Source organism: Capra hircus, chromosome 27, assembly GCF_001704415.2.
Source record: "Capra hircus breed San Clemente chromosome 27, ASM170441v1, whole genome shotgun sequence".
Classification (NCBI taxonomy): domain Eukaryota; kingdom Metazoa; phylum Chordata; class Mammalia; order Artiodactyla; family Bovidae; genus Capra; species Capra hircus.
The window spans coordinates 40,721,587-40,737,663 of record NC_030834.1 but is presented as its reverse complement, the minus strand read 5'-3'; the positions used below and the strand labels follow the sequence as shown (position 1 = coordinate 40,737,663).

Sequence of the window (16,077 nt, the reverse complement as noted above, 5' to 3'; positions counted from 1 at the left end):
GCCAGTCAGAATGGCTCCGATCCAAAAGTCTACAAGCAATAAATGCTGGAGAGGGTATGGAGAAAAGGGAACCCTCTTACACTGTTGGTGGGAATGCAAACTAGTACAGCCACTATGGAGAACAGTGTGGAGATTCCTTAAAAAAAACTGGAAATAGAACTGCCACAATACTGTAAAGTAATTAGTTTCCAATTAAAGAAAAAAAAAAAAAAACAATGCTCAATAGCCACATACTAAAAGTTGATTTATTGATAGGTATATAAATCATATATGAGTTTGTTTCATACAGATAATCCAAAATGAAACATACACTGTACACTATTGCTTTGTTTAAAGTTTTTTTGTTACATAGGTTAAATCAAATATTCTTACTAAATTTCAAGTTACAACATAAACATGAGTAATTCTTAACCTCAAATTCTGTTAGCTGGGTATTACATCTAAATCTTGTATAATTTATATTTAAAAGTTTATCTATTGTATTTGCACAAAATACATTTCTTTATAATAAAATGATCAAGTTGTTTAATATTATACACTGTCAATTTTCACTAGTGCACTTTTTGAGCTGCTAAAAACAGTGTTTGTACAGAAGTAACACAACCAGAGACCATGACAGCTCTAAGTGGTAACTTCCCTGACAACTGAGTGAATTGGCAGCTCACAGTCAAGTCTCTCACAAAAGTGCCCTTTGTTTCAATTCCAGAGATTCTCTGGGTTGCAATTTAATTTTATTTGAGAAATAAACAACTGTTCCAAGATACAACGGGAAACAAATAGCCTTGGAGTCTACCTCAACCTTATTAATTAGATTTCAATACTATCATTATACAACTACTTTGTCCATTAACTAATGTTGAAATACTACAACCTGCTCACATATTTGCCCTAAGAATGAGAACATTTTTTATTTCACATCATTATTTTTCCTATTTCACAACATTATTTATTTACTATTTCACACCATTCTTGATTCAAATTTTATATTTGTAAAGACCCTTGGAGCATGGCAACCCACTCCAGTATGCTTGCCTGGAGAATCCTCATGGACAGAGGAGACTGGTGGGCTGCAATCCATGGGGTCGCAAAGAATTGGGCATGACTGAGTGACTAAGTACAGCACACTTGGCAGTTATTATTGGAATTCTGTTTCTGATATGCTTTGGGAATTTGTTAGGACACCTGAAATGGTCACTTCTGTGGCCCAGAAGAATTATAATGTACTATTAGGATGTTCACTCAAAGAGGCATTCTGAGTATGGAGTTCAGAGGAAAAGTTATATGGTTTAATAGAAAGACAAAAACATCTTCCTTACTGTAAGGACAGGAAACACATAGAATTGTGACTTGCTTTTCATCTCAAATGAAAACTTTTAAGTAACTGAGTAATTTGTGCAAACTCAAGCAGTTTTTTTTCTTTCTTATCAGTCTTCCTTACTTTCTCTAGTTAAAATATCTAAGTGAGTAATTAATATTAGTAAAGTATCAATATTAATAAGTACCTCAGAATAAAATACAATGAATATAACAATTCTAACCTTAATATTTCTATAGCTGATCCTGCTATAAAACTTAAGATGGCAGGTATGCCTTTTCCTAAACTTTATAGTTTTAACATGTAAAGTGTTAATCATTCAGTTGTGTCCAAATTTTTGTGACTCCATGGATTGTAGCCTACCAGGCTCCTTTATCCATGGAATTCTCCAGGCAAGAATACTGGAATGGGTAGCCATTCCCTTCTCCAGGGGAATCTTCCCAACCCAGGGAATGAACCCAGTTCTCCTGCATTGCAGGCAGATACTTTATGGTCTGAGCCACCAAGGAAGATCATTAACATATAAAATGATCATAGTATCAACTTAAAAACTTAAGGGAATAATAAATTGTTTAAAGACAGATTGAGCTTCCCTGGTGGCTCAGATGGTAAAGAATGCCTGAAATGCAGGAGACCTGGGTTTGATCCCTGTGTCAGGAAGAGAAGGGAAAGGCTACCCATTCCAGTATTCTTGCCTGGGAAATCCTATGGACAGAGAAGACTGGTGGCTACAGTCCATAGGGTCACAAAAGAGTTGAACATGACTTAGCAACTAAGCAACATCAAAGTTGAGAAAATTAACATTTAAGACAGATTTCCTTTAAAATAGAATAGAATTATAGAAATTATAAGAGTTATAGGGATTGGAAATATCAACCGAATTTTTTTTTTTTATAAGCAGCAGAAGTTTATGTAATCGCATAACTACTTTGGAAACTGCTCCCCCAACCCCAAATAATGCCTGAACCTACCGAGTGAATAAAAATAACTTATATTTTAAAATAATAGATCTGAAGATCATTTGTAATTTTCCCCTCAGAACAGGAGTGCTTTCAGCTGGACAGTAAATTAAAAACCACATCCAACAGATGATCGATCTGGCTGCATCTGATACCACTCCTGGGAAAGTTACCATGCAGAAGCTGGGCACTCTTCCTCACAGAAAAATATTTTTTTACTTCCACATGAAATAGGCTTTGTTTCAATCAAAAGAGAAAGAATTACTTTTAACACAGAGTTATATGCCTTAATAGTTGAGCTAACTGGATTATCTATTTTTTTGTCACAACTCTTTGGAGTTTTTATTACAATTCTCTCTGTTATTACAAAATAGCACTATTCCCTAGTAGAATCATTTATGTGGAATAAAAACTAGTAAATAACTAATAGAAGAGCATCAGAGAGATTAAGAAACCTTGCATCAAATCAACAAGTACTGCCTATGTAGATACTTTGCCCAAACACACTGGCCCATGCATCCTTGACAAGCAGAAAGCAAGCTTGGCTAAGGAGTCCATAAAGGAGGTAGCCATATGCAGTAAGTCTCAAAAAGGACAACTGGAAAAGCAGACAGTAACACTGAAGATGGATCAGAAAAAAAACTATAAGGTGTTTTATATCTGAAAATGCATAGAAAAATGCAATTAGAATATTTTGAAATATAGTTGTAATATATTTTTCACACATTGACTAGCTAGTTAATACATTGATATTCATATACATTTGTGTTATATATTTATTAATATATTAAGAAATGCCAATGTCTTTGAAATGGATATTCCTTATTTCTTAGCCAAAATTAAAAAAAAAAGATGGATATATTGTACAGATACAATCTTGGTGATAAATTAAAAATATAACTTACAATCATCCCAGGAAATATTATTCTTTCTTCATGATGAAAAATCATATATCAAAAAAGAAAGCTAATGAGCAATAGGATACACTATGACAGTGAAAACCAAAATTTTTCTGAAGCACAATATTTTCCCATGCTTTTATCCCACCCACCTCCTGTGTCCTTTGTAGTGAATATATTCTATGACAATATCAAGGTTCCTTGTGTTGTTCTCTAAATTGTACTCAGACATGTACCTTTGTGCCTTTTCTCTCAAATCCACAGTTGCTTAAAAACAATGGTGTATTGTAACTGTAGTTAAATTACCTTGGCAACAGTTTTACCCATTTTGAACAATTTGGCATCAATTAATGAAGTCAGTGATTGCTTTCAGTAAGAAGCTGTGCTTTTACAGATTGAAAACATGGTGCACACATCCCCAATCTTTACTTTTTCTTTATAGTAACTAAGATGTTACTTTCTGATCATTAAATTCAAATTCTAACCCCAATGAAGTTTCAGAATCTGAGTACGTCAAACCATGCCACCTGGTGTGTAACAGGAAGAGCCGACACCTTACCTCACTTTCAGATTGCCCTGTTGGAGCTGTCCGTCATACACTGACAGAATATCGAAGTCCTCCTCCAGAGCAAAGGTGTGGAAGGACAGCTGTATCCGATTGCGCTCCCCCGTGATGATGATCCAGGTGCAGTTGGCGTAGTTGGGGTAGCCATGGGGGAACCCCGGGCTCTCGATGGTGCCATTGGGACCCTGAACTAAGCCCCCGCAGTTCTGACCTGGAAAAGAACACACACCAGAAAGCATATGAGCTTGGCCCATCTTTAAGTTATTCTTTGTAAAATTTTCCAGCCATTATGGCCATTTTTTTTTTTTTTTTTGGTCACACTGTCTGGTTTGGAGGATCTCCCCTTTTCAGTCTCCCTTTTCTCCCCAAGGTCACCTCTATCTCCTCCCTCCCCCTTCTCTTCTCTGCTTAACTCTGTGAATCTCTCTGTGTGTTCTGGACTGTGGAGAACACTTAGGGAACTGATTACTGGCTACATTGGTCTCTCCCCTTTGACTCCCTCTCTTCACCTCCTGGTCACCACTATCTCCCTCCTCCCACTTCTCTTCTCCATGTAACTGAACCTCTTTGGATGTCCCTCACTGTGGAGAATTTTTTCACCATTAACCAAGGTGTTTCATCATCTGTGCTGTATGGGTGGAGAACTCTTGAGGCTACTGTAAGAATAAGACTGAAAGCCAGAGGCAGGAGTCTTAAATCCAAAACTTGAGAACATCAGAGAACTCCTGATTCCATGGAACATTGTAGACAAGAGTGCATCCCAAAGCCTCCATACCTACACTAAAACCAAGCTCCACACAAGAGCCAACAAGTTTCAGAGCAAGACATACCATGCTAATTCTCCAGCAAAGCAGGAACACAGCCCTGAGCATTAAAATACAGGCTACCCAAAGCCATACTAAACCCACAGACACCCCAAACTCACTACTGGACACTTCATTGCACTACAGAGACAATAGATCTAGCTCCACCCACCAAAACACAAACACAAGCTTCCCTAACCAGGAAACCTTGACAAGCTACTAGTCCAACCCTACCCACAGGGAGTAAATTCCACAATAAAGAGGAACCACAAACTAACAGCCCACAGAAAGGGATCCCCAAACACAGCAATCTAAACAAAATGAAAAGGCAGAGAAATATTCAGCCGGTAAAGGAACATGATAAATGCCCACCAAACCAAACAAAAGAGGAGGATATAGGGAGTCTACCTGAAAAAGAATTCAGAATAATGATAGTAAATATGATTCAAAATCTTGGAAACAAAATGGAGTTACAGATAAATAGACTGGAGACAAGGATTGAAAAGATAGAGAAATGTTTAACAAGGACCTAGAAGAAATAAAAAAGAGTCAACCAATAATAAATAAAGCAACAACTGAGATCAAAAGCACTCTGGAGGGAACCAACAGTAGAACTGATGCAGAAGATAGGATAAGTGAGGTGGAAGATAGAATGGTGGAAATATATGAAGCAGAGAGGAAAAAAGAAAAAAAAAAGAATTAAAAGAAATGAAAACAACCACAGAGACCTCTGGGGCAATGTTAAATGCTACAACATTTGAATCAAAGGAGTCCCAGAAGAAGACAAAAAGAAAGGGCAAGAGAAAATACTTGAGGATATAATAGCTGAAAACTTCCCTAAAGTGGTGAAGGAAATAGCCACCCAAGTCCAAGGAACCCAGAGAGTCCCAAACAGAATACACCCAAAGCAAAACGCACAAAGACACATGTTAATCAAATTAATGAATATCAAACATAAATAGCAAATATTAAAAGCAGCAAAAGAAAAGCAAAAAATTACACACAAGGGGTTCCACAAGGGGTTCCCCATAAGGATAACAGCTGATCTTTCAATAGAAACTCTTCAGCCAGAAGGAAATGGCAGGATATACTTAAAGTGATGAAAGAGAAACCTACAACCCAGATTACTATACCCAGCAAGGATCTCATTCACATATGAAAGAGAAAACAAAAGCTTTACAGACAAGCAAAAGCCAAGAGAATTCAACACCACCAAACCAGCTGTTCAACAAATGCTAAAGGATCTTCTCTAGACAGGAAACACAGAAAAGGTGTATAAACTCAAACCTAAAACAACAAAGTAAATGGCAATGGGATCATATTTATCAATAATTACTTTAAATGTAAATGGTTGAATGCCCCAACCAAAAGACAAAGACTGGCTGAATGGATACAAAAACAAGATCCCTATATATGCTGTCTACAAGAGACCCACCTCAAACCAAGGGATACATACAGACTGAAAGTGAACGGCTGGAAAAAGATATTTCATGCAAATGGAGACCAAAAGAAACCAGGATAAAATAGACTTTGAAATAAAGGCCATGAAAAGAGACAAAGAAGTGCACTACATAATGATGAAAGGCTCAATCTAAGAAGAATATATAACAATTATAAATATATATGCACCAAATATATATGCACCATATATACAGCATCATAATATGTAAGGCAAATGCTAACAAGTATGAAAGGGGGAATTAACAGTAACACAATAATAGTGGGAGACTTTAAAACCCCACTCACACCTATGGATAGATCAAGCAAATAGAAAATTAGCAAGGAAACACAAACTTTAAAAGATATGATGGACCAGTTAGACCTAAGTGATATCTATAGGACATTTCACCCCAAAACAATGAATTTCACCTTTTTCTCAAGTGCATATGGAATATTCTCCAGGATAGATCATATCCTGAGCCATAAATCTAGCCTTGGAAAATTTTTTAAAAAATGAAATCATTTCAAGAATTTTTTTCTGATCACAGCATGTTAAGATTAGATGTCAACTACAAGAGAGAAAAAAAAATTATTACAAATACAAATATATGGGGACTAATACAACACATTTCTAAATAACCAACAAATCACAGAAGAAATAAAAATATGCACAGAAACAAATGAAAATGAAAACACAACCCAAAAGCTATGGGATTCAGTAAAAACAGTGCTAAGGGGAAGGTTCAGAACAATACAAGCTTACCTGAAGAAACAAGAGAAAAATCAAATAAATAACCTAACTATACACCTGAAGCAACTAGAAAAAGAAGAAAAGAAGAAACCCAGGGTTAGTAGAAGTAAATAAATCATAAAAGTTATGGGAGAAATAAATGAAAAATAAACAAAGGAGACTATAGCAAAAATCAGCAAAACTAAAAGCTGATTCTTTGAGAAGATAAATAAAATTGCCAAATCATTAGCCAGACTCATCAAGAAAAAAGTGAGAAGAATCAAATCAATAAAATTAGAAATGAAAATGGAGAAATCACACAGACAACACAGAAATACAAAGGATCATAAAAGATTACTATCAGCAACTATATGCCAATAAAATGGACAACTTGGAAGAAATGGACCAATTTTTAGAAAAATATAACCTTCCAAAATTGAACCAGGAAGAAACAGAAAATCTTAACAGACTCAATCCAAGCATGGAAATCAGAACTGTAATCAAAAATCTCCCAACAAACAAAACAGATGGATTCACAGGTGAATTCTACCAAAAATTTAGAGAAAGGCTAACACCTATCCTACTCAAACTCTTCCAGAAAAGTGCAGAGGAAGGTAAACTTCCAAACTCGTTCTATGAGGCCACCATCACCCTAACACCAAAACCAGACAAAGATGCCACAAAAAAAGAAAACTACAGGCCAATATCACTGATGAACATAGATATAAAAATCCTCAACAAAATTCTAGTATACAGAATCCAACAACATATTAAAAAGATCATATATCATGATCAAGTGGGCTTTATCTCAGGGATGCAAAGATTCTTTAATATTCACAAATCAAAATCAATGTGATACACCACATTAACAAGTTGAAAGATAAAATCCATATGATTATCTCAATAGATGCAGAGAAAGCATTTGACAAAATTCAACATCCATTTATGATTTAAAAAAAACCCTCCAGAAAGCAGGCATAGAAGAAACATACCTCAACATTTAAAAAGCCATAGATAATAAAACCACAGCAAACATTATCCTCAATGGTGAAAAACTGAAAGCATTTCCCCTAAAGTCAGGAACAAGACAAGGGTGCCCACTCTCACCACTACTATTCAACATAGTTTTATAAGTCGTAGACACATTAATCAGAGAAGAAAAAGAAATAAAAGGAATCCATATTGGAAAAGAAGTAAAGCTCTTACTGTTTGCAGATGGGATGATCCTCTACATAGAAAACCCTAAAGTCTTCACCAAAAAAATTACTAGAGCTAACCAATGAATAAAGTTGCAAGATATAAAATTAGTACACAGAAATCCCGTGTGTTCCTATACATTAACATTGAGAAAACAGAAAAATAAATTAAGGAAACAATTCCATTCACCACTGCAACAAAAAGAATGAAATACTTAGGAATAAATCTACCTAACTGAACTGAACTGAAAAAAACAAAAGGCCTATATATAGAAAACTATAAAACACTGATGAAGGAAATCAAAGAGGATGCAAATGGATGGAGAAATATACCATTTCCATGGATCTGAAGAATCAATATAGTGAAAATGAGTATACTATCCAAAGCAATCTATAGATTCAATGCAATCCCTATCAAGCTACCAACAGTATTTTTCACAGAACTAGAACAAATAATTTCGCAATTTGTGTGAAAATACAAAAAAACTTCAAATAGCCAAAGGAATCTTTAGAAAGAAGAAACAAACTGGAGAAATCAGCCTTCCTGACTTCAGACTATACTACAAAGCTACAGTCATCAAGACAGTATGGTACTGGCACAAAGACTGAAAGATAGATCAATCCAACAAAATAGAAAGCCCAGAGATAAATCCACACACCTATGGACACCTTATCTTTGACAAGGGAGACAAGAATATACAATGGAGAAAAAACAATCTCTTTAACAAGTGGTGCTGGGAAAACTGGTCAACAACCTGTAAGAGAACTAGAACACTTTCTAATACCATGCATAAAAATAAACTCAGAATGGATTAAAGATCTAAATGTAAGGCCAGAAACTATAAAACTCCTAAAGTAAAACATTAGGCAAAACACTTTCTGCCATAAATCATAGCAAGATAAACCACCTACCAGCATAATGGAAATAAAAGCAAAAATAAACAAATGGGACCTAATTAAGTTTAAAAGCTTTTGCACAATGAAGGAAACTATAAGCGAGGTGAAAAGACAGTCTTCAGAGTGGGGGAAAATCATAGCAAATTAAGCAATTGTCAAAGAATTAATCTCAAAAATATACAAGCAGCTAATGCAGCTCAATATCAGAAAAATAAATGACCGAATCAAAATATGGGCAAAAGAAGTAAACAGAAATTTTTCCAAAGAAGACATACAGATGGCTAACAAACACATGAAAATATCCTCAACATCACTCATTATCAGAGAAATGCAAATCAAAACCACAATGAGGTACCATCTCACACCAGTCCGAATGGCAGCTATCAAAAAGTCTACAAACAATAAATGCTGGAGAAGGTGTGGAGAAAAAGGAACCCTCTTACACTGTTGCTGGGAATGCAAACTAGTACAGCCACTATGGAGAACAGTGTGGAGATTCCTTTAAAAACTGGAAAAAAAACTGCCATCTGACCCAGCAATCCCACTGCAGGGCATACACACCAAGTTAACTAGAAGTGAAAGAGACACATGTACCCCAATGTTCACTGAAGCACTGTTTACAATAGCTAGGACATGGAAGCAACCTAGATGTCCATGGGCAGACAAATGGATAAGAAAGCCATGGAACATATGCACAATGGAATATTACTCAGCTATTAAAAAGAACACATTTGAATCATTTCTAATGAGGTGGATGAAACTGGAGTTTATTAAACAGAGTGAAGTAAGTCAGAAAGAAAAACACCAATACAGTATATTAATACATATATATGGAGTTTAGAAAGATGGTAACAATGACCCTATATGCAAGACAGCAAAAGAGACATAGATATAAAGAAGAGACTTTTGGGCTCTGTGGGGAAAGGCAAGGGTGGGCTGATTTGAGAGAGTACTATTGAAACATGTATGTTCAGTTCAGTTCAGTTCAGTCGCTCAGTCGTGTCCGGCTCTTTGCGACCCCATAAATCGCAGCACGCCAGGCCTCCATGCTCATCACCATCTCCTGGAGTTAACTCAGACTCATGTCCATCGAGTCTGTGATGCCATCCAGCCATCTCATCCTGGGTCGCCCCCTTCTCCTCCTGCCCCCAGTCCCTCCCAGCATCAGAGAACGTGTATGTTACCAGATGTGAAGTAGATCACTCCTCCAAGTTCGATGCATGAAACAGGCCGCTCAAAGCCAGTGCACTAGGACTACCTGGGTGATGGGATGAGGCAGGAGGTGGGAGGAGGGGTTCAGGATGGGGGGCACATGTACACCCATGGCTGATCCATGTCAATGTATGGCAAAAACCACTACAATATTAAAAAGCAATTAGCCTCCAATTGAAATAAATATTTTTTTAAGTTAAAAAAAAATAAAAGGAAGAGAAGGTGACAACAAAGGATGAGATGATTGGACGGCATCATTAACTCAATGGAACTGAGTTTGAAAAAACTCCAGGGGATAGTGAAGGACAGGGATGCCTGGTGTGCTGCAGTCCATGGGGTCACAAAGAGTCAGATATGACCGAGTTAGTGAAAAACAAAACTAAAATAAAGGCTCAGAGTCAGGAATGGGTGAGTTTAGGCTTCCCCATGCAGGTTGTAGGGTAACCCATACTTGGTTCACTCTTCTTCCTACTTGCCTTAGAGAGGAGAAATTAGCATAGCTTATTTAGTGTTCAAGGTCTAAATATTTATTGCTGTGATTTATTAACAATAAGAAATATTTATTTGGTCTTTGTCCTCTCTGGCAAAGAGCTCCTAAATCTTTTGGAATTTCTCAGGTGATGTGGATGTGAATGTCTTTTGTTGTGCTGATGAGGCAAATTTTGGACCAGGCTTAGGGGGTGGGACTGATTGTCAGGAGAACTTCACCTGGTGATTAGAGGGTGAGAACTTTGAGTCAGTCTCTTGACCTTTGGAGGGTGGGAGAGAGGAGCTGGAGGGTGATCAATGGCCAATGGCCAGTGTTTTAATCAAGCGTGCCTGTGTAACGAAGCCTTTTCTCAAGAGCTGGTTTTAGGCAGCCTTGGTTTCTCAAGATGCTGTGGAACTGACTCTAACATCAGGCTTCCCTGGCAGTTCTCAGATTTCAGGACCAACTCCAAAAAACAGGACCCTTTTTAAATTTTTTATTTTGTAAATTGCAGCCCTGGGATACCAACAAGGGTCTTCTGCTCAAGGGACATCATCTGGGAGATTAGTAACAGCCCCACATCTGGACCAAGTACATTCCTGCCCCTCAACAAGCCCTAAAATTCCTCCCTTCCAGCCTCACCAGTCTGGCTCCTTTTGGCCACTCCTTGTCCTTCATCCACCTCCCCTTGCTCCCTGGTTTGTTCCTCATCTGTTCTTTCCACCTCCCTTTCCCAGGTAGCCACTCCTGTATATAAGCCTTCAGGGACATGCTAATAGGCCCCTGTAGTTGTTTATATGCTTTCTGTACCTTACCCCAAAGTGTCCCCTCCATGACTACAGCTCAGGCAGACTGGATGAAAAAGAGAAGAAGCTAAGAGATGGATGGTGGATTCTTTGAACTTCTCTAATGAATACACTTGAATCATTTTAACCATAAATATCATGGTAGTGTGTGGGAACAAAATAACTCCTGTGAAATTGTTCCAACATTGAGTTTACATGAGGCTAGCTCTTCAGTAGGGCTTCCAGTGTGGCTTATAGGTAAGAATCCACGTGCAATACAGGAAATGCAGGAGAGTCAGGTTCGATCTCTGGGTCAGGAAGATTCCCTGGAGGAGGGCATGGTGACCCACTCCAGTATTCTTGCCTGGATAACCCCATGGACAGAGGAGCCTGGTGGGCTACAGTCCATGGGGTCACAAAGAGCTGGACACAACTGAAGTGACTGAGCATGCACAGAGCTCTTAAATAGCCCCTGCAAATGGTGTTCAGTGTTTCATTCCTTCTTAACCTGGCCATTTTCCACCAACATATTTAAATGTATTTAAATGTTTTTACACTAAGAATATTAGGTAAGAATATTAATAATCTGGGCACACTCAGATTTCTGCATAGAATAGAAGCCCTTGAATACAAGTATTATCCTAGCTTTTACTGTTGAGCGACAAACAAAATTATTTCCAACTACATTTTACACTTAAAAAAATCATTCACCATAAAAGTTCTCACTGAGCTCAAACGTTATCAAATGCTGTGGGAGTTTGCTAAATCTTAAAAAATAAATAAATAAATAAAGATTTAATGAAAGGGATTTATGAGTTTAAAACCAAAGAACTAATAAGAAGCCTATTTTCCACTAAATTTAAATCTAACAATAACACTGTAACAAGTAGATATTAAAGCTGTGGGGTTTTGAAAAGTCGTTAAATAAAATAGCTTTTCTGATTTATCTAGCAATTGTTGCTTCACAGTAAATCAAAAAAGTGAAGACTTGATTATAAATTGGAAGAAAGAAAAGTAAATGCAACATAAAAAATGTTATCTGGAAGTGGTTACTATTATAGACCCCATCATAGTGAACCCAGAGAAGGCAATGGCACCCCACTCCAGGACTCTTGCCTGGAAAATCCCACGGGCAGAGGAGCCTGGTGGGCTGCAGTCCACGAGGTCACAAAGAGTGGGGCACGACTGAGCGACTTCACTTTCACTTTTCATTTTTATGCGTTGGAGAAGGAAATGGCAACCCACTCCAGAGTTCTTGCCTGGAGAATCCCAGGGATGGGGGAGCCTGGTGGGCTGCCGTCTATGGGGCTGCACAGAGTTGGACACGACTGAAGTGACAGCAGCAGTAGAAGTAGCATGGTGAACCAGATTATCAGATATTAAGAATTTTTTTCCTGGGAATAACACTCGGGCTGCATTTGGGTACCAATTATTGCATGGTGCTTTGCAGAAGGAGGCACATTTGATCCATAGATAGACTTTACCAAGGGGCCAATTACAAACTTACGGAAGTGCTCAAAAGTCCCTATCAAGCTTGACTACATGCTGCAAATAACTGAGGAATTGTCACAGTATCTATGCCTGAGATAGAGTCTGATTTAGCTGGTCTGGGCTGAGAATTTCAAAGACAATACCAGAAATCTCTTGCTACTTAACACACATTTTATTATGATATTACAATGATTTGAATAATGTTTAATCATGTGCAAGCTGAGATAAAAAGTATGTGGGACAGAATAGAAACTTCCCAAATCCCCAGAGAAACATACTAGATTTATGACAAAAAGATGCCAAAGGCTTGGAGAGAAGGATGGTCTTTTCAGTGATGGTTCTGAGCCCAACTGAATATCCAAATGGGGAAAAATAAATCTTGATTCCTTACCTGACAATATATGCAAACATCAGACCCAAATGAATTACAGATCTGAATGTAAAACAATACTGCTTCCAAAAGAAAACAACATAAAAACATCTTCATAAATGTGTGGTAGGCAAAGATTTCTTAAATAGCACATGAAAAGTAATAATCATAAAAGGAAAATGTGAGCAGGAAATAAAAAAAGGATATACTTTTTCAACCCATATACTCAACCAATGGCCTGCTCACCATCTAATGAATAAACCTCACAGATCAATAAGAAAAAGGCAACACAGTAAAAAACAACTGGTTGTAGCTGGAAATATAGAACCGGTGGGGATTTTTCTAGAATTGGAGAGATACAAAGTGGTCATGGCATGTACAAGACTCTCTGGCCCTGACTATCCCCTCCAGCTCCCTCCCCCACCCCAGGACAGGGCCTCTCCTAGAGGTGTAAGGAAATAACATTTTGTGCTAAGGAAAAAAAAAATGAGTTATTTGGTCTTTCTTTGTAGAAACAATAACCCCATTTGGTAATGTGGTTCATGCCACACAACATTTGGTCCCAATAAGGAATTTCAAATTTGCCAGCTATCTCCCTACCCATGAAAATATCTCAAATTTTACTTATAATAAAAGAAGCCAAATGAAAATAATTATTTGTCCAAGCAATAGTGCTACAATGGTATTGACTAGGGTTCCACAGAGTAATCGATATTAATTGGAAATCCATGTGATTACTGAGTCGAAGGACACTTGCTTTGTAACAATTACTTCAAAGCTCTGGTCAGCATCATTGGGATCTATATACAGTTTGTGCTTCCTGACAGACCCACAAAAATAATGGCTACCGCCACTAATAACTAAATTAAAATTATTCTCCAAATGGAAATCCCAGGACAGAAAATTATTATAATGAACAAACATAAACAATGCGTCACTTATGTTCTTTGTGAGTACCAGAATAACACAGGATCATGTGCGTCTGAAATAAAGACTGCTTCACTGGAAAGTGAAAGTGAAAGTTGCTCAGTCACATCCAACTCTCTCTGATCCCAGGGACTGTAGCCCACCAGGCTCCTCTGTTCATGGAATTCTCCAGGCCAGAATACTGAAATGGGTACCTGTTCCCTTCTCCAGGGGATCTTCCCAACCCAGGGATTGAACCTAGGTCTCCCAGATTACAGGCAGATTCTTCACCATCTGAGTCACCAGGAAAGCCCATTTCAGTGGAAAGACATATTTTTCACTGAATAAAATAAAGCCATGAGTGTATGTACATAGATTATGTATGACATTTGTATATATTTTCAGAATTTATCTGCACTTTACATAAAGATGGAGTATGTATATGCCTGCCAAATTGCTTCAGTTCCGCCCAGCTTTTTGTAACCCTACGGACCAGAGTCCACCAGGCTCTCTGTACATGGGAGTCTACAGACAAGAATACTGGAGTGAATTGCCATTTCCTCATCCAGGGTATCTTCCCCACCCGAGGACTGAACCCAGGTCTCATGCATCTCCTGTGTGGGCAGATGGGTTCTTTACCACCAGAGCCACCTGGGAAGCGCACAAGAGGGAGTATATGACTTGCCAATTGTCCCACCATTACCAAATGTCAAGCTATGGGTTCCCAGAAGAGTTTTCATCCTGTCTTCCTTATGTGATTTTCCACCTTGGCTCCTTCACTCCAGTGCACAGTTGCCTGCTACAGAGAACTCTCAAATATTCTACGAATGTTTTATTTTTAAATAACTGACATCCATGCTTGATTTCAATGCTGGCCTTAAACACAGCCTCAGATTAGAAGATTATTTTAACTGGGGGCTGCCCAGGTGGATCAGTGGTAAAAGTATACTCCTGCCAATGCAGGAGATTCATGTTTGATCCCTGGGTTGTGAAGGCCCTCTGAAGAAAGAAATGGCAACCCACTCCAGTATACTTGCTGGGAAATCCCAGGTACAGAATTGCAGTCCATGAAGTTGCAAGAGTTGGGCATGACTTAGCGACTAAATCACCACAATTTTAACTGGAAAACAATGTTAACATACTAACTTTTAAAACTATAAATATAAGCATATATTTCTATACTGTGAAATAGCAATCTACTGTAGAATTGCAAATTTTATTTCCTAAAACTGATGAAATAATCTGCAATGGTACAGTGATCATTTTAATCTCTTAGTGAAAATGATAGTTAGTTACAGGATAGTAAACTCAGTTAAGAAACTGTCCTTAAGGTTCTGAAGTTGGGAGTTACCTTGAAATCAAACATCAATGTCAATGGGGGAAAAAAGTAAGTGTCTATGTACATGTACTTAGAAATTTCATGTATCCTATAAATACACATCGGGCTTCCCTGGTTGCTTAGAGGGTAAAGCGTCTGCCTGTAATGCAGGAGACCCAGGTTCAATCCCTGAGTCGGGAAGATCCCCTGGAGAAGGAAATGGCAACCCACTCCAGTACTCTTGCCTGGAAAATCCCATGGATGGAGGAGCTTGGGAGGCTGCAGTCCATGAGGTCGCAAAGAGTCAGACATGACTGAGCGACTTCACTTCATAAATACACATCACACGGAAACATACACATAGATCTGTGCACACAGATAAGTTTTAATTGTAATTCTAACAAACTACAATCAAAAACATCAATATTTGTAAGAAATTGTTATCCATCATTGTAGGAAATTGTTATCTGACAGTGTTATGTATCCATTATATCTCAGTAAAGCTGGGAAGGGGAAGAAATTGGCATCCAAACCATCTAGCAGTTCAATTGTACATTATGGAATACTTGGTCATGTCTGAAGTCAACAAAATTTTAGGTATAGGTACTCATATGGAGTTAATTTAGGGTAGATTTCTAGCTAGTTTGTGGGTTCTCAAAATCACAACTTCAAATACAGAGGGCTTCCCAGCAGTCTTGTCAATTCTGTCTTATAATTTGGAG

General features: G+C 37.8%; 1 protein-coding gene across 1 annotated transcript in view; it reads right to left on the bottom strand.

Moving 5' to 3' along the window:
• CSMD1 (CUB and Sushi multiple domains 1) overlaps positions 1 to 16,077 on the bottom strand; it is a 2,085,346-nt gene that overhangs the window by 1,697,297 nt on the left and 371,972 nt on the right. Inside the window, 1 exon segment of the mRNA XM_018042044.1 lies at positions 3,733 to 3,949. Coding sequence (XP_017897533.1) covers positions 3,733 to 3,949 — 217 coding nt within the window.